Genomic DNA, 25482 nt, shown 5'->3' with positions numbered 1-25482 from the left:
TAGAAACTGGTTTGATTTTGCCCTTTCTGCTCTAGCAGAGTACATTTTGTTATGGGATGGGATCCCCGCGGGGATTAAATCTCCGCGCGGGGACGGGGATGGGAAGAAAGTTTCCCCCGCGAGTGTTGACGGGGACGGGGATGGGGAAAGTTTGTCCCCGCGGGGACGGGGATGGGGTGCTAACCCCCGACGAGAAATTCCCCGTTGCCATCTTTAAACTGTTCTCTTGCTCTTAGACAAGCCGAATTTAGTGGGACGTTGTCCTGGCATTTAATTACAGAACATCAATGGTCGTGATCTCTAACACACACAAGTGAGAATGGAGCGTCTTATGATTGATAGCAGTAACTGAGAATTTATGAAGCTTGTGCTGGGCAGCCAACACCAACAGGAAGGGATTTGAGACCCTACTTTCACTTTCTGTTTTATGTCTGCAAAGAGTGAAAAGTCAGCCAGGCATATACACGCCCACCAACAAAGTAGAACAAAATATATATGATGCACAGGTGCTTCCACAATAAGTAACATCTTATCTTATCTTATCTTATTATTACTAATTAGAGGTCCCAACGGAGCCTCCACGTTAATTCACATCAGCTAAAAAAAGATAAATGCTAGAAATTCTCACACTAATCATAAACATCTAGCCATCAAATCCAAATATTCTGACAATCGGTAACCATTAGATCTACTTTATTTTCTAGAAAATGACCCACCTTTGCAAGGAAGGAAAAAAATAAATCTATTATATTAAAATCTACGTAAGGAAAAGATAAATATATTATTTTCCCTAGCACGAGCCGAAAGGGAGATCGTCGCAGAGTAAACGGAGGAGGAAAAAATAGGACGCCGCCTCAAGACGGCTCCACGCGGCACCGGCCGCCGGGCAGCTGACTTGTGGTCGCCGGGCTGTGCAAGCATGGAGGAAGCCAACACAACGCAGACACGTACATCTACACTTGGATCTATCAACGTGCGAAGCTCCCGCGGATCATTGCACGGTTTACGCCGTCCTGTAGAGATCGAAGACGGTGCATTCCAGAAGCGAGCAGGATGATAGCGTGCACGTCGTCCTCCATGGATGAGAGAGAGAAACTAATCTGATTTTTCCCCTATTCTTGCACAGCTCCATGTATGCTGGCCGGTATTGCGTGGCTCTGGCCACGAGATGGTATGGATGGACGACAAGCCGACGGAGATGACGCTCGGCTGTCAGTAGGATCCATCAGCGTCTCGATGCACGGAGTCTGCAAGGACGCTATCAAGAACGGCTCCACATCTATATCAACAACACCACTACACCGGGCGACGTCGAGACGAGTACGGACGCCATCTCCAATGGCTCCTACCCCAATGATGCCGCCGCATGGAGTACCAAACGTGGTGTATGTATGGAGGAAGCCTGCGTCCGGCTGTGCACCGCCCAGTGACGTTCGATCCAGCGACATTGAGGGGATGGAAGGACGAGCACGTGCCAGCATCATGGGGATGACGAGGAGATCTATATCAAGATAGGGAAGGCAGGAACACGCAGGCCACCGGTGCCACGATATCCTGCGTCCACGGGACCGCACCTGCAGACTAAGGGAGTGATTGGTTGCTCAAGAGTCAGTGAGCCAGGATAGAGTGGCTGTTCAGGCTCTTTCCGGCCATGATAAGACTATGCACTTTGCTGTGTTTAGTTGTTTTTGTTGTTGATCCAGTACGAAACGAGATCGTGTTTGGTTGCACGCATGCATTAAAGTTTTGAGTGTCTAACACATGGTCCCCTGCACCATGCGTGTATGAAGCCATCCCGGCTCACGAGGGAAGGTGAAATTGAGAAGACGGAGACGTGCGGGATGGAGGAGGGCAGATGAATGGAACTAAGCAGGCAAAACGTACAAGAAGGGAAACCAAACATAGCCACAGTGCACCACTTGGTGCCGGATGGGGCTCCAGACGGCGTGAGCAGGGCAACCAATCACCCCCCCTAAAGGTATGGCCATCTTGCTATATCACATAATTACAATTTAATTTGTCTCGTGCGACATACATGATATGATTCTTATATTGACCATTGAGTGTAATTTTTATTTTTATTTTAATGTCCTTGGATTACTTCGCACAAATAAGTTTTGATATAATCCTTATTGACCATCATGTATACTTTTTTATTAACTTAATAATAATATCACTGAATTACTTCAAATTACATGCTAATGATGCTAAAAAATTAGGGGACCTTGATCCGTGGAGTTATCAATAAGCCTATAGGGAAAAAATCAAACCTCCACAATTATAAAAGATAATTAAACTAATCCAATAGTACTTTTTTTATAAATTACATATCTCTATCATTATGAAAGATAATGGTTTGACCCCTAAGTTTGCATTCAAATTATCCATACATGGCATTATCAAAGGTAATATAAAATAATATATACCTATATAATTTGTATCCAAATTATCCACCTCAACCGTTATAAAAAATTGACAAAATCTCCCAAATCTATATGTAAATGCTAATATAAGCTATTATGAACAATAATTCAACATCCATAAGTTAAGATTCACATTAGTATAAACATTTATTTTATAAGCTTATCAAACGTGGAAATCCTTAGCAAACCACATAGTAATGACACTTATAGTTCACTTTAAGTTCTGTTAACACTCGTGACGATAAATTTTGTAAGTCGTTGCCTTTGAAAAAAGTTTAAACATTTTGACTAAAACATTACATCATATGAATATTAGTAACTTAATTTTAAGAATTATTTGTTTAATAAAACAATACTAATACGATACAATAAATTCAACATCTTGAGTGTTGTGGTGCATGCGTAAACAACTATTTATGACATTGTCAAAACTAAGAGGGTAGTCTGGGACCTAGAATATTATTTTATAATAAAATAAAACATGAAAAATTTTGAATAAATGATACAATAAGCAGTACAATTTCAAATTAATACATGTAAAATATTAGAACAACTAGATCAAAAGCTAAAGGTTAAGTATATATTTTCATGATATCAAATAAAGGGGTGAATTAAGAGTTTATACACTTTAAGTTTGTTTATGTTTCAACTAAATACATATGGTGCTAAAAAACATTAATCGTAGAAATTATTACTCACGAAGCCAGTAGAAATAAAAAGATAGATCCTAAAATTCTTAGAAAAATCCAAAACATTTTGTCATCAAATCGGTAGACTATAATCATCATTATAAATAATAGTTGTTATATCCGAGGAATTAATAAGCTTAAATTTTGGGGAAAAGAATCAAAGTTTAGGTTCATGTCGTCAAAATATAGACTCAGCTAAAACTATCATAGTTTAAGCGAATGTTTCAACTAAATGTATGTTGGAGATACACAGAGGTGCTACGTAAGGAAAAAAAACTTTAGATATTTATGAAAAAACCATATAAATCAATATTTGATAGATTATCACAATCGAATATAGACTATAGAGTACCTATTATAGCTATTATTTTAGAACATTAGTGAAGAGAAAAAGATATTCAATACAAGTAATTCTTATTACCAAGTGTCTCGTAAGATTCTAACCCGTGCGAGAGCATGGGTTGGTGAACAAGTATACGAAATAGTAGTATCAGTTGGTAAATACTATACTATAAGCCATATCCATAGATTTGCTCCGATGAAACGAAAGATAAAAGCAATACTAATCATGGTTCTCATCATTTAGTAGCAGTGTAGCAACAATCACTTGTCTGAATTTTGGAGGAATCTGGATGGTTTGGAGGAATGCTGGATGAATTTGTGAGAGAAAAACACTGTTCCGGATGAAAAAATAAGCGGATCAAGCCGGGTTTAAGGACACGCGAACGGGGCCAATAATTATTTGCCTATCAATATAATAATGCATAGCTGGGAAATCTCTCACACACACACACGAAGCAGACCACACAGGAGGACATCACCAGCAACGAGAGACTTCATGAGGAGAGGATCTCAAGCAAGCAGAGGTGTAAACCCACCGAGACCCACTAGTTGATGATCCGATCCGCTAGCTCAAGTTGCTGCTGAAGCTGATGACTGATGATCTGCTCTCCTTGTTTATTTCTCCCTCTCACGTACAGTCACACACAGCAAGCTCACGAAATTAAAACCAAACAGGATCCATGCAATGGATCGGAAGCAGCGCAGACGGCGAGCACACATAGATTAAACCAGCATCTCTGCCACACAAAATACCAAGCAAAAGCAGCAGACGAGAGCCTAACATCGATCAGGCAAATCGTCATTGCCTGGCAAACGAAGCGACGTACAAACCAGTGCCTCCTCCACACACACACACACATAATGACACAAGCAAATAAAACAGAGTCGTTGAAGACTCCAAGGAAGCAGAGCAATCCAAGCGCGCGTAGCATATCTGGATCTTCTCCTGTGCGTGATGAACCATTATTCCATTCGATAGAAGGGATTACTACCTGCATACATGAAGAAAAGAAGAATACAGGCGTGATCCATCAGTGAAAGCAGATCCATTTCAGGTACACACATGACATCTGTAGGATTAACAACAGTGTTGCTGGTACACAAATAAATGATAAAAGCTAGCAGTGCTGGGGTTCAAACAAAGCAATATATTCGAACGAATTAAACAAACAAGACGTGTAGGAAGGAGAGGTTAATTACTGTATATTATGATGGATGGATGGATCGGGTACAATTTTATGGATGGATGTATGGGTTACCTGAGCACGGAGGCACGGAGCAGGTTCTTCCTGTTGTACCCTGAATAGGTGGGCTTGTAGTGGGAAGAGTGGTGGCCAGCCTCTTCCCCGTCCCACCAATCCTTCTCGCAGTCCAAGTCCACCGTTGACAAAGGCGTGATGTCTTCTGATGATTCTTCCTTCGACGAATTTGCCTCAGCTTGAACACCTGGTAGGCTCCAGCATCCCCTCACCTTCACAGTCTTGAGATTGGGCGCCCACAAATGCGCTGCAGCTTGGGTAGTTCATACAGGTGGATTCGCCTCAGCCTAGGGAATTCTCTGGGTCGTTCCTGCTGTTGTGACTTTGAATCCAATGGGAAGACCTCCTAGAGGTTCCCACAGCACACGATCTCAAGGGTTTCCAAGCTACGGCGTCCATAGGTCATTGATGTGTACAAAGGGAGTACGTGTACCAGCCTAGGGCAGTAATCTAGGTGTAAGAATACAATGTCCTTAAAGGCGGAATCGATTCCTGGCCTCGCTGTTTCTTCGTTATTTTCTACATGTCCGGAACCATTCCCGGTCTGGAAGGACCGGGACGTCGTAACCGAACGGAACCTAAAGGATCCATACATATCCAGGACGAAACGGGGATGTTGTGCTCCAGTTCCAGATGTAGCGCGCCTTTGGGAGTTGGGATGCCCAGAATGTCTGCAGAATATGGAAAATACTTGCTACATGATGCATCGAAAATAATGCCTTCTAAGGGCATCTCTCGAGTCGGCACCATTCTGGTATACTCCAATCCATACCTGCTTCAGCAGAAGGTGCAGGGCTGGGCGACATGTGATGGATAAGCTATCATGCAAGTGCAAGGTCCTAGCGTTCCCACTTACAAGTGCTGGTAGAATTGTGGCTCTATTTATTATTAATTGTCTGGCACTAACAGTAGTACCACCTACAACGATTCCATCTGTCTCTCATCTTGTATGCTAAGAGCAAGGCTAACAGTATAGCCGGCAGGCCGACTGTAAGCATCTTTGTAGCCTTCTCTTAGTCCACCCATATAGTAGTTAGCTCTTCATTATTAATACATGATCACTTATCTCTCTCACAAAGTTTCTCGGTTCTTGTGTCTAAGCCGGCTATAAACTTACAGCCCGCTTCTCTTCTCTCTCCTTTCCTCTCTCCTCCACCTCATCATTCAGCCCTTCTATTATACTTGCTCTAGTGTAGCAGTGAGGATTCCAATAAGAATTTGTGGGAATAGGCGGACAACCCCATAACCACTTGCTCCTCGTCACTAAGAGCACCCGCAGTGTTGGGTTTTTGGTCGGTTCGATACATTTATTGTAAGCATAGCACCGGGTACCATACACTGCAGGCTGGGTTCGATGGAGGAGCGGCTCCCATACATAGAACCCGCCTCTTTCCCAATAAAAAAATATATCACTGACACATATAGTATACTTTCCAACGGCTCCAACTGCCATGAGGTAGATTCAAAAAAAATACTGCAACATTCAGATTTCAACGGACGAGTGAAAACCAGAATCACTTGACTGTTGCCCTTCAAAAAAAAACAATGTTTCTTGTTGCTTGCTACAGTACATCTCGCTTCTACAAAAGGAGTCCCACCAGCATGCTTCCTTCCTCCCAACAAGCCTCCTCTGCCTTCTTGTTCTTTCCAACAGCCTACATAAAAAAGAGAAGAAAAATCAAAACAACTCAATATGGAGCCCTCAGAGGGTAGTTTTAGTAGGTCGTTCGCCACTGATCCTAGAAATCAAAGAGCAGATAACACAAGTTTGCAGCACATGCCAAATTTCGCACCCAACACTTTCAACCAAAATCAGTTCTCTACCCCACCAGCACCATTCAACAATTCCCATTATCCCCAGCATAGTCAATCTACTCATGCCATGGACAGCTTGAATCCCTTTGGTGGTGTAGGCAGCCTCCAACAGTATGCCCAGTTTTCACCAAGTTATCAAGGTTTTCAGCCACTACCCAACTTTGGCTTCCCAGGTGGAATGTTTGTAGGTTCTGCTGGTGGTGCATCTTCACATGGCTCAGATTCAGCAACCCCGCAATCGCAAATAAGAGAGCCACAAAAAGATGAAGATAAGAAAGATTCAAGCGCCAGCAGCCCAGATGAAGGAAGGAGGACTGTGAGAATTAATTACAACGAGGATGAGAACAAACGCCTTGTAAGTCCTTGGATTAAGCATTCAGTAGATCCAATTCGTGGCACAGATCAGAGTAGAGAGGCCTACTGGAACAAGATAGCAGAAGCATACAATTCGGGCCAGCCTGAAGGTGCAAGAAGAAGGTCAAAGAGACAGCTGAAAGGCCATTGGGGAAGAATTAATGCAGCTTGTACCAAGTTCAATGGGGTCTATGGTCGAATGACCTACTGCAGTGGGGAATCTGATGACATGCTGATGGAGAAAGCACATGCTACATACAAAAGAGAAAACAAGGAAAAGCCATTTACACTTGAATATGTCTGGAAGATTCTGAGGAAGCAACCCAAATGGTATAGAACTCTACCTGGTATGGATTGTTTAGAGAAGAACAAAAGGACAAAAGTAGATGAATCTAGAGCATACACTTCATCTTCCAACCAAGACACAGAAGAAGGGGAAACATTCCAAGAAGTGCGCCCAGAGGGGCAGAAGAAAGCAAAAGCTAGGATGAGAGAAAAGGGAAAGGGAAAGGCGATTGCACAATCTCCCCTAGGCTCGCAGCCAGATGAAGACATGGTTTTGTTTCACGATGCTATGTTGAAGAGAGCAAGTGCACTAGAGAAAACAGCAGAAACATCAAAGGAGCAGGTTAGAATGGACAAGATAAAAAAAACTACATGCAACAGTTGAATAAGGATACTTCGAACATGAGTCCAGCAATACTGAAGCTGCATGAACAACTCTTGGAGAATCTAGCCAAGGAATTATTTCCATCTTCAGACAACTAAGCAGATCGTTATGTATTAGTATGTATTGTATGTGTTGTAGTAAATGTATGTGGCACTACTAATATGTACTGTTTTTCACTATTGGTAATATCGATATTGGTTTGTACCTGTTTATGCAATATGCCACCTGCTTTCCTTGTTGGTTCTCAAGATCTGAAAAAAAAGACACGAAACTTAGAACTAGCTGTTGGAGAAATATTCTGAAAAATAGACATGGAACACAGAAACTCAGAACTTGCTGTTTGAAAAATATTTACTACACAGCTGACATGAAAGTTGTAGCAACTAGTTGTTGCAAAAACTACCTTTTGGAGAATCTAGCTGTTGTAAAAACTAGCTGTTGGAGAATCTAGCTGTTGCAAAAACTAGCTATTGGAGAATCTAGCTGTTGCAAAAACTAGCTGTTGGAGAAGCCAACTGCTAGGGAAGCCATCTATAAATCCTTCTACTCCTTCTGTCCACCAAACCAGACCTCTACCAGCAATGGCTGAAGACTCTGAAAATTAGTCCATCACAAGTGAGGACCTCCAAAAACTCATATTGGAGGAACTCAATGACCCAATGGTGGCTCGTGTAGAAGCAAAAATGCAAGCTCGAATTAAAGCTAAACTTCAAGCTCAGCCAGGAAGCAGCGTCAACTCGCGAAGGTACATTAATAGAGATCATGAAGCTGGCCATGCAAAATTAGTTGCTGAATACTTTGCTGAGAATCCTTTGTACACTGAGTCCCAATTCCGTAGAAGGTTTAGGATGAGAAAGCACATTTTTTTGCAAATTAAGGAAGCATTAGAAAACTGGTCCCCATATTTTCAATTAAGAAGAGATGCATTCGGTAAGGTGGGTCTATCACCGCTGCAGAAATGCACGGCTGCCCTCCGAATGTTAGCATATGGATCACCAGCAGACCTTATGGATGAATCATTTGGAATTGCTGAAACCACAGCTTTAGAGTGTCTAATCAAGTTTGTTCAAGGTATTAGACACATATATGGGGAGAAATATCTTAGAAGACCTACTGATGAGGATATTCAACGGTTATTCAAAGTTGGAGAGGCACAAGGGTTTCCAGGGATGTTGGGAAGTCTAGATTGCATGCATTGGCGCTGGAGAAATTGCCCAGTTGCATGGAAGGGACAGTTTACCCGAGGTGACTACAAGGTACCCACTATCATGCTTGAAGCTGTTGCCTCCTATGACCGCTGGATTTGGCATGCCTTTTTTGGCACACCTGGTTCCAACACGGATCTAAATGTGTTGAACCAATCGCCATTGTTCACACAAGTGCTACAAGGGAGAGCCCCAGAAGTTAAATTTACAATTAATGGTTCAGAGTACAATATGGGTTACTACCTAGCTGATGGCATTTATCCAGATTGGGCAACATTTGTGAAAACAATTACTTTACCTCTTACTGAAAAGGATAGTATCTTTGCTCAGCATCAAGAGGCAGCAAGAAAAGATGTGGAGTGTGCTTTTGGGATTCTACAGAAACGATGGGCAATTATACGTCATCCAGCACGTCTATGGGACAGGCAAGAGCTAGAAGATATTATGATGGCATGTATTATTCTGCATAATATGATAGTTGAGGATGAAAGGGACTCGTACTAGTTGCATCTAGACACTACATATGAAGAGGGACGAGCTACCAGACCAATTGAAGGACTTGACCATGGACCAATTCATGGATTCACCAGAATTCTAGAGATCAATGATATGATTCATGACAGAGAGACTCATAAACGTCTGCAGGCAGATCTAGTGGAACATATATGGCAAAAATTTGGTGGTAGGCAACCAGAGAACGTGTAATTTTTTTTAACATTAGAATGTGTAATATGGAGATGTCCTTTCCATGTATCTTGCTATTTTTAGCTTTTTCAGCATTGTTGTTGTAAACCTAAATCAATGGAATGTTGTATTTGTAACTTCAGATAGATGCTATTATTAGACAGAAATAATAATGCAGCAATACCAAGTGCTACTATCACACAACACCAAATCTATTATTAGATATGGAGAGAGACAAACCATGCGGCAGATCTCGAAGGTGAAGTTGGAGGCGACGTCCATGCACGACACCAAGGGCGCCAACTCCGCCGCGTCCTCCTTATCACGAGTTGCGTCCTCCTTGTTGCATGGCCACCGCAAAAGCGTGGGGAGGGAATCCGGCCATGCACGAATTTGGGATCGACTGGGGCGGCGCATGACGAAGACGAGGTGGCGGCGCACGATGAGCGGAAGGCGCGGGCACTGCATGGGGGAGATGAGGCAGCGATGGGTGGGGAAGTCCATGCGGACCTGCGCGAGGTAGAGATTGGGCGGATTCGGCGGAGCGGGGAGGGAATCTGGCCATGCGCGAATTCGAGATCGGGCGGGCAGCGCATGACGAAGACGAGGTGGAAGGCGCGGGCACTGCATGGGGGAGACGAGGCAGCGGCGGATGGAGAAGTGCATGTGGCAGCGCACGAGGTAGAGATTGGACGGATTCGGCGGAGCGACGGATTCGGAGTTGGGAAGAAGAATGGGAAAAGCTTCGATTGCGGGAAGAAAACGATCGTCTTTTTTTTTGGGCGTGTGGGTCCCAGCTAAGGTGCGACTCCGATTCGATACGCTGTGGTGTAAAACAACAGGACGAGTCATGTCATCATGGGGCCCAGGATAGGAGCGACCCCGCTCCTTCACATTGCCGGTGCTCTAAGAGCACCCGCAGTGTTGGGTTTTTGGTCGGTTCGATACATTTATTGTAAGCATAGCACCGGGTACCATACACTGCAGGCTGGGTTCGATGGAGGAGCGGCTCCCATACATAGAACCCGCCTCTTTCCCAATAAAAAAATATATCACTGACACATATAGTATACTTTCCAACGGCTCCAACTGCCATGAGGTAGATTCAAAAAAAATACTGCAACATTCAGATTTCAACGGACGAGTGAAAACCAGAATCACTTGACTGTTGCCCTTCAAAAAAAAACAATGTTTCTTGTTGCTTGCTACAGTACATCTCGCTTCTACAAAAGGAGTCCCACCAGCATGCTTCCTTCCTCCCAACAAGCCTCCTCTGCCTTCTTGTTCTTTCCAACAGCCTACATAAAAAAGAGAAGAAAAATCAAAACAACTCAATATGGAGCCCTCAGAGGGTAGTTTTAGTAGGTCGTTCGCCACTGATCCTAGAAATCAAAGAGCAGATAACACAAGTTTGCAGCACATGCCAAATTTCGCACCCAACACTTTCAACCAAAATCAGTTCTCTACCCCACCAGCACCATTCAACAATTCCCATTATCCCCAGCATAGTCAATCTACTCATGCCATGGACAGCTTGAATCCCTTTGGTGGTGTAGGCAGCCTCCAACAGTATGCCCAGTTTTCACCAAGTTATCAAGGTTTTCAGCCACTACCCAACTTTGGCTTCCCAGGTGGAATGTTTGTAGGTTCTGCTGGTGGTGCATCTTCACATGGCTCAGATTCAGCAACCCCGCAATCGCAAATAAGAGAGCCACAAAAAGATGAAGATAAGAAAGATTCAAGCGCCAGCAGCCCAGATGAAGGAAGGAGGACTGTGAGAATTAATTACAACGAGGATGAGAACAAACGCCTTGTAAGTCCTTGGATTAAGCATTCAGTAGATCCAATTCGTGGCACAGATCAGAGTAGAGAGGCCTACTGGAACAAGATAGCAGAAGCATACAATTCGGGCCAGCCTGAAGGTGCAAGAAGAAGGTCAAAGAGACAGCTGAAAGGCCATTGGGGAAGAATTAATGCAGCTTGTACCAAGTTCAATGGGGTCTATGGTCGAATGACCTACTGCAGTGGGGAATCTGATGACATGCTGATGGAGAAAGCACATGCTACATACAAAAGAGAAAACAAGGAAAAGCCATTTACACTTGAATATGTCTGGAAGATTCTGAGGAAGCAACCCAAATGGTATAGAACTCTACCTGGTATGGATTGTTTAGAGAAGAACAAAAGGACAAAAGTAGATGAATCTAGAGCATACACTTCATCTTCCAACCAAGACACAGAAGAAGGGGAAACATTCCAAGAAGTGCGCCCAGAGGGGCAGAAGAAAGCAAAAGCTAGGATGAGAGAAAAGGGAAAGGGAAAGGCGATTGCACAATCTCCCCTAGGCTCGCAGCCAGATGAAGACATGGTTTTGTTTCACGATGCTATGTTGAAGAGAGCAAGTGCACTAGAGAAAACAGCAGAAACATCAAAGGAGCAGGTTAGAATGGACAAGATAAAAAAAACTACATGCAACAGTTGAATAAGGATACTTCGAACATGAGTCCAGCAATACTGAAGCTGCATGAACAACTCTTGGAGAATCTAGCCAAGGAATTATTTCCATCTTCAGACAACTAAGCAGATCGTTATGTATTAGTATGTATTGTATGTGTTGTAGTAAATGTATGTGGCACTACTAATATGTACTGTTTTTCACTATTGGTAATATCGATATTGGTTTGTACCTGTTTATGCAATATGCCACCTGCTTTCCTTGTTGGTTCTCAAGATCTGAAAAAAAAGACACGAAACTTAGAACTAGCTGTTGGAGAAATATTCTGAAAAATAGACATGGAACACAGAAACTCAGAACTTGCTGTTTGAAAAATATTTACTACACAGCTGACATGAAAGTTGTAGCAACTAGTTGTTGCAAAAACTACCTTTTGGAGAATCTAGCTGTTGTAAAAACTAGCTGTTGGAGAATCTAGCTGTTGCAAAAACTAGCTATTGGAGAATCTAGCTGTTGCAAAAACTAGCTGTTGGAGAAGCCAACTGCTAGGGAAGCCATCTATAAATCCTTCTACTCCTTCTGTCCACCAAACCAGACCTCTACCAGCAATGGCTGAAGACTCTGAAAATTAGTCCATCACAAGTGAGGACCTCCAAAAACTCATATTGGAGGAACTCAATGACCCAATGGTGGCTCGTGTAGAAGCAAAAAATGCAAGCTCGAATTAAAGCTAAACTTCAAGCTCAGCCAGGAAGCAGCGTCAACTCGCGAAGGTACATTAATAGAGATCATGAAGCTGGCCATGCAAAATTAGTTGCTGAATACTTTGCTGAGAATCCTTTGTACACTGAGTCCCAATTCCGTAGAAGGTTTAGGATGAGAAAGCACATTTTTTTGCAAATTAAGGAAGCATTAGAAAACTGGTCCCCATATTTTCAATTAAGAAGAGATGCATTCGGTAAGGTGGGTCTATCACCGCTGCAGAAATGCACGGCTGCCCTCCGAATGTTAGCATATGGATCACCAGCAGACCTTATGGATGAATCATTTGGAATTGCTGAAACCACAGCTTTAGAGTGTCTAATCAAGTTTGTTCAAGGTATTAGACACATATATGGGGAGAAATATCTTAGAAGACCTACTGATGAGGATATTCAACGGTTATTCAAAGTTGGAGAGGCACAAGGGTTTCCAGGGATGTTGGGAAGTCTAGATTGCATGCATTGGCGCTGGAGAAATTGCCCAGTTGCATGGAAGGGACAGTTTACCCGAGGTGACTACAAGGTACCCACTATCATGCTTGAAGCTGTTGCCTCCTATGACCGCTGGATTTGGCATGCCTTTTTTGGCACACCTGGTTCCAACACGGATCTAAATGTGTTGAACCAATCGCCATTGTTCACACAAGTGCTACAAGGGAGAGCCCCAGAAGTTAAATTTACAATTAATGGTTCAGAGTACAATATGGGTTACTACCTAGCTGATGGCATTTATCCAGATTGGGCAACATTTGTGAAAACAATTACTTTACCTCTTACTGAAAAGGATAGTATCTTTGCTCAGCATCAAGAGGCAGCAAGAAAAGATGTGGAGTGTGCTTTTGGGATTCTACAGAAACGATGGGCAATTATACGTCATCCAGCACGTCTATGGGACAGGCAAGAGCTAGAAGATATTATGATGGCATGTATTATTCTGCATAATATGATAGTTGAGGATGAAAGGGACTCGTACTAGTTGCATCTAGACACTACATATGAAGAGGGACGAGCTACCAGACCAATTGAAGGACTTGACCATGGACCAATTCATGGATTCACCAGAATTCTAGAGATCAATGATATGATTCATGACAGAGAGACTCATAAACGTCTGCAGGCAGATCTAGTGGAACATATATGGCAAAAATTTGGTGGTAGGCAACCAGAGAACGTGTAATTTTTTTTAACATTAGAATGTGTAATATGGAGATGTCCTTTCCATGTATCTTGCTATTTTTAGCTTTTTCAGCATTGTTGTTGTAAACCTAAATCAATGGAATGTTGTATTTGTAACTTCAGATAGATGCTATTATTAGACAGAAATAATAATGCAGCAATACCAAGTGCTACTATCACACAACACCAAATCTATTATTAGATATGGAGAGAGACAAACCATGCGGCAGATCTCGAAGGTGAAGTTGGAGGCGACGTCCATGCACGACACCAAGGGCGCCAACTCCGCCGCGTCCTCCTTATCACGAGTTGCGTCCTCCTTGTTGCATGGCCACCGCAAAAGCGTGGGGAGGGAATCCGGCCATGCACGAATTTGGGATCGACTGGGGCGGCGCATGACGAAGACGAGGTGGCGGCGCACGATGAGCGGAAGGCGCGGGCACTGCATGGGGGAGATGAGGCAGCGATGGGTGGGGAAGTCCATGCGGACCTGCGCGAGGTAGAGATTGGGCGGATTCGGCGGAGCGGGGAGGGAATCTGGCCATGCGCGAATTCGAGATCGGGCGGGCAGCGCATGACGAAGACGAGGTGGAAGGCGCGGGCACTGCATGGGGGAGACGAGGCAGCGGCGGATGGAGAAGTGCATGTGGCAGCGCACGAGGTAGAGATTGGACGGATTCGGCGGAGCGACGGATTCGGAGTTGGGAAGAAGAATGGGAAAAGCTTCGATTGCGGGAAGAAAACGATCGTCTTTTTTTTTGGGCGTGTGGGTCCCAGCTAAGGTGCGACTCCGATTCGATACGCTGTGGTGTAAAACAACAGGACGAGTCATGTCATCATGGGGCCCAGGATAGGAGCGACCCCGCTCCTTCACATTGCCGGTGCTCTAAGAGCACCCGCAGTGTTGGGTTTTTGGTCGGTTCGATACATTTATTGTAAGCATAGCACCGGGTACCATACACTGCAGGCTGGGTTCGATGGAGGAGCGGCTCCCATACATAGAACCCGCCTCTTTCCCAATAAAAAAATATATCACTGACACATATAGTATACTTTCCAACGGCTCCAACTGCCATGAGGTAGATTCAAAAAAAATACTGCAACATTCAGATTTCAACGGACGAGTGAAAACCAGAATCACTTGACTGTTGCCCTTCAAAAAAAAAACAATGTTTCTTGTTGCTTGCTACAGTACATCTCGCTTCTACAAAAGGAGTCCCACCAGCATGCTTCCTTCCTCCCAACAAGCCTCCTCTGCCTTCTTGTTCTTTCCAACAGCCTACATAAAAAAGAGAAGAAAAATCAAAACAACTCAATATGGAGCCCTCAGAGGGTAGTTTTAGTAGGTCGTTCGCCACTGATCCTAGAAATCAAAGAGCAGATAACACAAGTTTGCAGCACATGCCAAATTTCGCACCCAACACTTTCAACCAAAATCAGTTCTCTACCCCACCAGCACCATTCAACAATTCCCATTATCCCCAGCATAGTCAATCTACTCATGCCATGGACAGCTTGAATCCCTTTGGTGGTGTAGGCAGCCTCCAACAGTATGCCCAGTTTTCACCAAGTTATCAAGGTTTTCAGCCACTACCCAACTTTGGCTTCCCAGGTGGAATGTTTGTAGGTTCTGCTGGTGGTGCATCTTCACATGGCTCAGATTCAGCAACCCCGCAATCGCAAATAAGAGAGCCACAAAAAGATGAAGATAAGAAAGATTCAAGCGCCAGCAGCCCAGATGAAGGAAGGAGGACTGTGAGAATTAATTACAACGAGGATGAGAACAAACGCCTTGTAAGTCCTTGGATTAAGCATTCAGTAGATCCAATTCGTGGCACAGATCAGAGTAGAGAGGCCTACTGGAACAAGATAGCAGAAGCATACAATTCGGGCCAGCCTGAAGGTGCAAGAAGAAGGTCAAAGAGACAGCTGAAAGGCCATTGGGGAAGAATTAATGCAGCTTGTACCAAGTTCAATGGGGTCTATGGTCGAATGACCTACTGCAGTGGGGAATCTGATGACATGCTGATGGAGAAAGCACATGCTACATACAAAAGAGAAAACAAGGAAAAGCCATTTACACTTGAATATGTCTGGAAGATTCTGAGGAAGCAACCCAAATGGTATAGAACTCTACCTGGTATGGATTGTTTAGAGAAGAACAAAAGGACAAAAGTAGATGAATCTAGAGCATACACTTCATCTTCCAACCAAGACACAGAAGAAGGGGAAACATTCCAAGAAGTGCGCCCAGAGGGGCAGAAGAAAGCAAAAGCTAGGATGAGAGAAAAGGGAAAGGGAAAGGCGATTGCACAATCTCCCCTAGGCTCGCAGCCAGATGAAGACATGGTTTTGTTTCACGATGCTATGTTGAAGAGAGCAAGTGCACTAGAGAAAACAGCAGAAACATCAAAGGAGCAGGTTAGAATGGACAAGATAAAAAAAACTACATGCAACAGTTGAATAAGGATACTTCGAACATGAGTCCAGCAATACTGAAGCTGCATGAACAACTCTTGGAGAATCTAGCCAAGGAATTATTTCCATCTTCAGACAACTAAGCAGATCGTTATGTATTAGTATGTATTGTATGTGTTGTAGTAAATGTATGTGGCACTACTAATATGTACTGTTTTTCACTATTGGTAATATCGATATTGGTTTGTACCTGTTTATGCAATATGCCACCTGCTTTCCTTGTTGGTTCTCAAGATCTGAAAAAAAAGACACGAAACTTAGAACTAGCTGTTGGAGAAATATTCTGAAAAATAGACATGGAACACAGAAACTCAGAACTTGCTGTTTGAAAAATATTTACTACACAGCTGACATGAAAGTTGTAGCAACTAGTTGTTGCAAAAACTACCTTTTGGAGAATCTAGCTGTTGTAAAAACTAGCTGTTGGAGAATCTAGCTGTTGCAAAAACTAGCTATTGGAGAATCTAGCTGTTGCAAAAACTAGCTGTTGGAGAAGCCAACTGCTAGGGAAGCCATCTATAAATCCTTCTACTCCTTCTGTCCACCAAACCAGACCTCTACCAGCAATGGCTGAAGACTCTGAAAATTAGTCCATCACAAGTGAGGACCTCCAAAAACTCATATTGGAGGAACTCAATGACCCAATGGTGGCTCGTGTAGAAGCAAAAAATGCAAGCTCGAATTAAAGCTAAACTTCAAGCTCAGCCAGGAAGCAGCGTCAACTCGCGAAGGTACGATGAGGTGGCGGCGCACGATGAGCGGAAGGCGCGGGCACTGCATGGGGGAGATGAGGCAGCGATGGGTGGGGAAGTCCATGCGGACCTGCGCGAGGTAGAGATTGGGCGGATTCGGCGGAGCGGGGAGGGAATCTGGCCATGCGCGAATTCGAGATCGGGCGGGCAGCGCATGACGAAGACGAGGTGGAAGGCGCGGGCACTGCATGGGGGAGACGAGGCAGCGGCGGATGGAGAAGTGCATGTGGCAGCGCACGAGGTAGAGATTGGACGGATTCGGCGGAGCGACGGATTCGGAGTTGGGAAGAAGAATGGGAAAAGCTTCGATTGCGGGAAGAAAACGATCGTCTTTTTTTTGGGCGTGTGGGTCCCAGCTAAGGTGCGACTCCGATTCGATACGCTGTGGTGTAAAACAACAGGACGAGTCATGTCATCATGGGGCCCAGGATAGGAGCGACCCCGCTCCTTCACATTGCCGGTGCTCTAAGGCCATAAAGGCATCGCTATTGGCATCATCAGCGCAAGTTGCTGCCATTAGTGGTGGAAATGATGATGTCATCAGCGTACAAGCTGTCATCAGCGTACAAGCTACCACCTGGCTTCTACACATTTACAGCAGCGCTGCCACAACCACCACTAGTAGTAGTAATTCCTTGACGACCGGCGGTACCTTTGTGACCTGGTCCAGTAGACCAAATCTCCACGTGCAACCAATCTCCATGTCTCAAGCTCAATAGTGAACGAAAAAGCCTTGGATCCTTATGGAAATATATGAATCCGAGTCGATGATTGTTCGATCCTTGCCACACACCATTGCTGCTGCTGCTGATGACCCTATACTAATCCTTGCACTGACACTAGCACTACTAGCCTCTTGCTGCTTGCTGGACTTTCCACGCGTGTTTAGTTTCCACCCCAAATTCCAAAAAAGTGTTACAGTAGCTATCACATTGAATCTTGCGTTACATACATGGAGCATTAAATGTAGACAAAAAAAAATTAATTGCACAGTTTGGTTGAAAATTGCGAGACAAACGTTTTAAGCCTAATTAATCCATGATTGAACACTATTTGCCAAATAAAAACGAAAGTGCTACAGTAGCCAACTTTTCAACTTTCACCCAACTAAACACGCGCCCCTGTCCGATGCTGCATAGGTGGTAGTGGTGGTGTCAGTGCGCAAAATCTCCAACCGTACCATCCTGTATTCCTTCTGTGGCCATAATATTGCGCACAGCTCCTCACATCCCAACAAGGAGAGTCGCCTGAGGCCCCAGGCTTGTGTTGCACTAAGGTCAAGGGTTCTAATTTTTGTACCAGACATGTCCAGCTCCACAAGGCTATCGAACAACCCTCTCAATAATAGGCTCTTCAATCTGGTGCGCCCCTGGAAGGAGATCGGCTTTATCTTACTACTGGCAGTGACACTGCTCATCAAAGTAAATGACTCTAGTGACAGGGGTAGAGCGTTGCAGTCAATTAGCTCCAGGTCACTACGACCATCAAGGATGACTGTCTTGAGGATGTGCCAACTTGACAGGTCTGGGAAAAACGATGGTGATGCTACCACTGGTGCAGATACGTACTTGCTGATTTCTTTTACCACTAGTACCATCATCATCATTGTCCGGAGCAGCCTCATTTGGATCATCGGCCACCACTCGAAGCTTGATTAGCCTGCGCCTGTTGCTTCCGGCACCACTGCAATGATGTAGATGCATCATGCTCCGGTTACCGACTCCTTTTACATTGAACTCCCTGAGGTCAACCATCAGGTCCAACATGTCTTTTGATAGCAGCCAGTACCAGTCCGTGTAACTCGGCTCTAGCACCCATAGACTCCGGAAGCATGCTGCATTGCCTTGTTGGATATAGTTGCTCCGATGATAATACTGTTTTTCTTCACCACCACGGTCTTGTGCGTCCTGGTCTTTGCAGTGGTCTACTATGAGGAATCTTAAGTTGTTGCAACTCAAGAAGGGAGGAGAAGAGAAACTGAAGTTGCAGTAGGAGAGATGTATCACGCGCAGACGACGACTACTATCTGAATGCTCAAACATGCTGGCTTCTAGGACACGGGCTCTGTTCTGGTCAATTGTTGATGGTGCGGCTGCTGTCCAGAAGAAAGATGTTGCCTGAGATGGCACTTGGAGTTGTTTTGACTTCTGGTAATTAACTGAAAGCCCTGAAACCCAATGGTCGAGAAACCTCTGCTGTTCAACCCTCGGCGCATTACGGATTTCTTCAGCACATTTACTATAAAAATCCATGATCATGTTCCTCTGCAAAGCGTCGCCAATCTCCCATGCCGACCTGCCACAGTCAGTGCCATTCTGTATGATCCCATCACATACCCAATAGTTGGACGCATGGGACTCCCAACTGATGTTGACATTGTGTCTCAGTGCCATATACAAGATGCATTGAATGACAATCTTTGGGTTCATCTCAGGTTCAGGGACACCTGTGCAGTTAGCAACCTCCTCGGCCTCTGCATATAGAGCGTGCCTAAGGATTTTTTTTTTTTGAACGTACTGGCAGGAGCTCTGCCTTTCAATTAAGATGGGATAAGAAAGTTTATGTACAAGCAAAGCCAACTAGGTTAAAGTCCCCCCCCCCCCTTAAGCATGCGAGCTAAATGTAATCGAATGCTCTCTTCCTTTGCTCAATGTCTTCCTTAATCCTTGCGGCTACCTGCGGCACCGTTTCACTCATATTGTCGAAAATTCTCTTGTTTCTCTCTTTCCATATATTCCAAAAGGTGTAGATAGCTACTCCGTTAAGCCTACGACGCTCCGCTCTTGGTGCTTTTGCCGCCGCGTCTTCCCACCATGACTTGATATGGGTGGGGTTTGCATTTTGCTGTTGTTGGATTTGAGTGAAGTTTTCCCACGTGAGGATTTGATTCCAAACCGCCTTTGCAAAAGGGCAACTAAGGCATAGGTGGAGGCTTGTCTCTAAAGGTCCATTGCACATCACGCACTGTTGTTGGTGAGGCCACCCTCTTTTTTGTAGGTTTTGTGCCGTTAGAATTTTGTCTTGTACTAAGATCCATGCGAAGATCTTGCATCTGTTCTCCACATGCACTTTCCAAATCAAGTTCGTACCAAAGTGGAGGAGCGAACCTCTGAATTGTATTCTGTAGGCCGATCGGGTGGAGTAATTCCCATCGTTGGTCCAACGCCAGGTGATGGTGTCCTGGACGCCCTGTTGCAGGTGCACATCCTGTATGCGTATCCAGAGGGACACAAACTCCTCTATGTGGATGGGCGAGGTGATTTTCCTTCCAAGTTTATGCATCCAATTGTTGTTTCGGAGCTCTTGCTGCACCGTTCGGTTTGTCCTTGAGAGCAGGCGGAATAAGTTGGGGGCTAGGTACTTAGGAGCTTGATCATCGAGCCAACCGTGGTGCCAAAACTTTGTCTTTGCACCATCCCCCAAGGAAATAATGATTGAGGAGTTGAAGAGAAGGCGGTCATCCTCAGTACATGGAAGCTCTGAGCCGCTCCAAGATTTGGAGTCGTCCACCCAATCTTGCCATAGCCATCGTAAACGGAGGGCTCGCCCAAATCTTTCGAGGTCCAGGACCCCTAACCCTCCCATGTCTTTCGGCCTGGTAACCGTTTACCAGTTAACTAGACAGTGGCCGCCATTTGCATTCTCGTCCCCCTTCCACAAGAAAGATCTCCTGATTTTGTCTATCTTTTTCTTAGCCCAAGCGGCTAGAGGAAACACTGTCAGGTGGTATGTTGGCATGGAGGATAGGACAGAGGTTACAAGAGTGAGGCGTCCCGCTCTGTTTAGTAGTCTTCCTTTCCATTTGGGTAATCTTTGCCCAATACGGTCTATGAGAGGTTGCACGTGGACCCTTTGCAGTGTTCTAATGTGTAGTTGAAGGCCCAAATATTTGCATGGGAATCCCCCTCTAGTGCCGGTGAAAGGTGCTAGGACTTGGTCTAGGTCCACGTTTGCACAACCAATAGGATGTACTGAGCTCTTTTGTAGGTTAATATGAAGTCCGGAGAATGTGCCAAAAGCCTGCAGGATGATTTTGACGGCGTCCACATCGTCGTACGTGGGGTTGACGAAAATGGCCGCGTCATCTGCATACATTGAGGTTCTCCATTTTGCCGCCGTGATTGGTAATGGGGTGAGTATCCCCTGTTGGGTTGCCAGGTCAAGTAACCGTTGAAGCGGGTCCATGGCTAGGATGAAAAGCATGGGGGAAAGCGGATCCCCTTGGCGGACGCCTCTGGCATGGCTAAAAGTGGCCCCCCGTCTTCCGTTCAGGATGGGTGTCGAAGTGGATGTACGTAGGAGGATGGAGATCCACTCACGCCATCGTTGTCCGAAGCCCAGAGCCTGAAGAGTCTCAAGCAAGTACCCCCAATGCACCGTGTCAAAGGCTTTATGGATGTCAAGCTTCATGAACAAAGCCGGAAGCTTATGCTTGTGTAGTCTTTTTACCGCGCCCTGGACGTACAGAAAATTATCATGGATGCTTCTGTGTTTTATAAAAGCGCTCTGGCAGTTCGAAACAAGGGAGTTGAGTCGAGGGGCAAGTCTGTTAGCTAACACTTTGGAGAAGATCTTTGCAATGGCATGGGCTAAGCTGATGGGTCTAAAATCAGTGACGCTTGTCGCATCGGTTTTTTTTGGTAGAAGGATTATGGATGCCGAATTTAGCCACTCGAAGCCCTGTGCATTCAGATTGAATAGACTGATCATTGCCGCCATAACATCTTCCTTAATGGTTTCCCAGCACGCTTTGAAGAAGGCACCCGTGAAGCCATCCGGTCCTGGCGCTTTGTCGGAAGGCATTGAATATATAGTGTTTTTTATTTCTTCTTGTGAGAAAGGCACCTCTAGCTCGGAGAGGTCATGTTGAATGTAGCCAAGGGATTGCCAGTTTATGGTGGCCGCTCTCGGGACCACGGAGCCGATGTGGTTCGTAAAATAATCTTGTATCACCTTTTCTTTGTCTTGCTGCGCCATCACGATCCCCCCCTCCGTATGTAGACAATGTATGTAGTTCTTTCTCCGTCGTGCATTGGCTCTACTGTGGAAAAATTTAGTGTTAGCATCACCACATCGGATGTAAGTTAGCCTCGATCTCTGTCTGATTCTTGATTTTTCAATAGCGGCGAGGCCAATGCCACGGGATTTGAGGCGGCGACATAGGTGAAGCTCCATGGCAGTGAGCAACCTATGCTCTTGGGCTGCTTCTAATTGTAACAATACTTCTTTTACTATGGCGAGTTGTATCCTTGTATCCCCTATCTTGTCTTTCTTCCAACGCTTGAGCGCTTTTGCCAGACGCGTCATTTTGATGTGCAAACGCTTCATAGGAATAGCCGAGGCGACCGTCCTATTCCAAGAATTATGGACAAGATCATGAAAGCCTTCCATCTTTGTCCAGTAATTCTTGAAGCAGAAAGACGTGGTCTGATGGTGGCTAAGCTCTCCCTGAAGTAGCAGCGGGGTATGGTCCGACATGAGCGATGGGAGGGAGTGTAAGAAACACGCGGGGAAGAGCAGATCCCATTCGGGGGTGCATAGTAGTCTGTCAATTCTAGTGAGTGTCGGGTTGTCCTGTTGATTGCTCCAGGAGAAGCGGCGCCCATTTAGCTTAATTTCTTTGAGCCTCAAATGATTGATCGCCGCTCTAAATGCCCCCATGAGACGCTGGTTTAGGTTGGAGTTGTTCTTGTCTTCCGCCTGGTAGATGAGATTGAAATCCCCCAGGATGAGCCATCTATTGTGTTCCGGCGGTGGAATGTTCTTTAATTCATGGAGGAACTGAAGTTTGGCTGCCTCTCCCTGCGGGCCGTATACCACCGTAATCTGCCATCTTGTTCCATCGGCCCTCATAGTGATCTGCGCAGTTATGGCGTTCGAGGTTAGTAGGATGTCGGAGAGATCGAAATAGTCTTCATTCACCGCAAGGAAGATGCCTCCTCGCGTATTGTCCGCCGGTAGCACAGTATAGGAGTTTACGAATTTTGTTCCGACCGTTCGGCACACCACACTATGGTCCATGATTTGCATCTTTGTTTCCTGTAGACATACGATGGTTGCCGCTGTGGTTCTCACTAATTCGTATACGGAGTCTTGCCGCGCTCCATCATTCAAGCCCCTGACGTTCCGGCCGGGAGCGCAAGCCGCGGTTCCCTAAGGGGAAGAAGGCCAAGTACCGCGACGCCGGTGCGGAGGGAGGCCCCTCCGGCAACGCCGTGGACCTCGACAGCATGCTGAACCCGGAGCTTGCGGCGGAGCGCCGGGCACGGCAGCGCCACGGCCAGCTCAAGGAGGGCGACGACGCGAAGGGAGGTGCCGCTGACGTCAAGGGCTTCGAAGTCCGCTACAACGATGGCGTTGACTTTGTTGATGATGGTATCCGGATAGAGCCGTTTAACTTGGAGCGAGAAAGGGAAGAAGGTTATTTCGATGAAAATGGGAACTTTGTGGAGTACGCAAGAGGTGATGAGATTAAGGGTGCCTAAGGATTTGAAGTCTTGCAAATGTATCTTCCTCAAAAATTAGTGATGACATAACAGATATAGTTGCATCGCTCCATTTAGCTGACTCCACATCATGGAACCACCAAGACGTTCCATGCCCATCTTTGGCATGATGCCCGAACCTGCCTCGAGATGTAGACAACACCCTCCTGCTCAATTGCCCGATTACAGGGACACCGGCCTCCCACGGATCGATGTAGCTGCCACTCCCATTGTGCAAAACCACAAGGAATCTGCGAGCCATAAGCTCATTCATGATCGCTGCTTTGACGTAAGTAATCACAGCTCTATCTCTCTGCTCCACCCCATCAAAATCATCCTCCTCATCATGCTGGTGAAAGAGTGCCATCACCTGCGGGGGTAGCTCAAGCTCCTCTGCAATCACCTTCAGTAGGGCTCTCTTGCTTTGCCACTGTGAGACATCAACGTGGATGATCTTTCCCAAGTCCATTGCTGTCCCAGTGTCAGCCAATCCAGATGATGATCTTAGTTGTTTGACGACTGCTTTGAGTACAGCAGATGCTCCCCACCCCGACCAGACATGAAAGTATATCACTTCTCTTTGATTGTCGGCACCCTCCAAAAGATGAAGTATCTGCTCTGCTGCGCCATCTATGGTATCCGCTATGAATCTGATCCTCTGCAATAATTACTACTAGTTAATTTCACAAAGGCTGGCTTATACTGTTCTGTATGTTATTACTTTTTTTTAAGTAATAGCAAGAGTTCTGCCTTTTAATTAAGAAGAATAGAATTGGCCTAGTTTATAAGGGAAACCAGACCTGAAAACCTTACATAGGCACAGATTAAAACACAGAAAATATCTGTATGTTATTACTAAGGGGCCGGATCTTGAATCAAGAGTGTAGAAAAATTATGTCTCATAATTTGAGATGGATAGTACTCGCAAAAAAAAAAATTGAGATGGATAGTGGACTATGTGTCTTTATTTTGCAGTGCAGCAGAAAGCAAAACCATTTCCAGACTTCATGGTGCACTTAAATCCTTTTCAGAAACAATATATAAATATAACTGTTGATATTTGTCACATGAGAAACTAAAACCAATAAATTTTATTTTTGGTCAAAATTGAACATGTACTATACAAAAGCTAATAGCTCAAAAAACAGTGGAATTAATCTGGGCAAATTAAATCACACCAGTACGTGGAGAAGTAGTCACTAATTGATTTACCTCTTTTGGCATGATGAATTGGTCAGTCGCCTGCCTCTTGAGCTAACTAGCTCTACAAGCTAGGCCAGGAGCTCCATCTGAATCTGCAGCTCTAGATTTTGACGTCAGAACGAAAAGTATGCATAGCAGCACTCCAGATTTCCTCATCCAGACTTCACTCCAGTAAATCGATATCTCCTGCACATACAGTGTATGCAAGCAAATACGTATGCATTATATAGATGCAATAATGTACATGTATGTTATGGATCATTCATGTTTCAGCTTTGACCCGTGCTGATAGATCGAAGTAGCAAATTTAATCAACAAAGCTCTGCGTTATACTAGCAGTACTGATACAAAGTAAGCAGTCCTGGATATATAGATGAACTTGCATTTGAGGAGCAGACAGAAATGAGTAGCAAACTAACTTTGATCCCTCAAGTTACCCCTGGATATGCAAAGTACTAGTTCAAGCGGGACAACATGCATTCCTTTATAATCCTGATCTCCCTCGCGTTCAAAGCTTAGTAAAAACACGTAATAACTATAATTAACCATGGATGTATACATGAACTTGCATTGGAGAAGAAGACAGAATTTATTAGTAAATCACCTGGATCACAACAAGAAAACAGGCTCTGGGATGGAGCATATGTGCCGCCTATCTGGAATTAGTTATGCCATGCTTACAAATGGGTTGGCGTGTATAGTATAGAAGTGACACTAGAATGAGTGCCGGT

The 25482-nt window shown here is 44.9% G+C and overlaps 2 protein-coding genes and 3 pseudogenes across 4 annotated transcripts; 2 read left to right on the top strand and 3 right to left on the bottom strand.

Moving 5' to 3' along the window:
* Positions 1–6149: 6149 nt before the first annotated feature.
* On the bottom strand, positions 6150–9952 carry LOC136483512 (uncharacterized). 2 transcript variants are annotated; one of them, XR_010765466.1, is made up of 3 exons: positions 9682–9952; positions 7758–7803; positions 6150–6368 (listed from the first exon to the last, which is right to left on the bottom strand). XR_010765466.1 is itself a non-coding variant. In XM_066480597.1 (2 exons), exons 1-2 carry the CDS (start codon positions 9943–9945, stop codon positions 6294–6296), a joined length of 339 nt encoding a protein of 112 aa, XP_066336694.1. In that variant the 5' UTR covers positions 9946–9952; the 3' UTR covers positions 6150–6293. The 2 variants fall into 2 exon arrangements, 1 of the variants encoding a protein (XP_066336694.1); XM_066480597.1 differs by lacking the exon at positions 7758–7803.
* On the top strand, positions 6596–9462 carry LOC136483839 (uncharacterized; annotated as a pseudogene).
* A 396-nt stretch (positions 9953–10348) lies between the features above and the next one.
* On the bottom strand, positions 10349–14339 carry LOC136483511 (uncharacterized). Of its 2 annotated transcripts, XR_010765465.1 has the most exons (3): positions 14054–14339; positions 12129–12174; positions 10349–10739 (listed from the first exon to the last, which is right to left on the bottom strand). XR_010765465.1 is itself a non-coding variant. In XM_066480595.1 (2 exons), the coding sequence occupies exons 1-2, from the start codon at positions 14315–14317 to the stop codon at positions 10665–10667; spliced, it is 339 nt and encodes a 112-aa protein (XP_066336692.1). In that variant the 5' UTR covers positions 14318–14339; the 3' UTR covers positions 10349–10664. The 2 variants fall into 2 exon arrangements, 1 of the variants encoding a protein (XP_066336692.1); XM_066480595.1 differs by lacking the exon at positions 12129–12174.
* On the top strand, positions 10967–13834 carry LOC136483836 (uncharacterized; annotated as a pseudogene).
* Positions 14340–17647: 3308 nt separating the features above from the next.
* On the bottom strand, positions 17648–24772 carry LOC136479369 (uncharacterized; annotated as a pseudogene).
* Positions 24773–25482: the final 710 nt, after the last annotated feature.

Source organism: Miscanthus floridulus, chromosome 9, assembly GCF_019320115.1.
Source record: "Miscanthus floridulus cultivar M001 chromosome 9, ASM1932011v1, whole genome shotgun sequence".
Taxonomy (NCBI): domain Eukaryota; kingdom Viridiplantae; phylum Streptophyta; class Magnoliopsida; order Poales; family Poaceae; genus Miscanthus; species Miscanthus floridulus.
The sequence above is the reverse complement of the archived record's forward strand: the minus strand, read 5'-3'. Positions and strand labels throughout refer to the sequence as shown.

Excerpts from the sequence above, each read along its gene's own strand:
- LOC136483511 (XM_066480595.1), bottom strand. The coding sequence starts at position 14,317 with ATGGACTTCCCCACCCATCGCTGCCTCATCTCCCCCATGCAGTGCCCG. Across the intron at positions 10,740-14,053 it reads CCTTCGAGATCTGCCGCATG|GCTGTTGGAAAGAACAAGAA; the intron begins GTTTGTCTCTCT and ends TTTTTTATGTAG.
- LOC136483512 (XM_066480597.1), bottom strand. The coding sequence starts at position 9,945 with ATGGACTTCCCCACCCATCGCTGCCTCATCTCCCCCATGCAGTGCCCG. Across the intron at positions 6,369-9,681 it reads CCTTCGAGATCTGCCGCATG|GCTGTTGGAAAGAACAAGAA; the intron begins GTTTGTCTCTCT and ends TTTTTTATGTAG.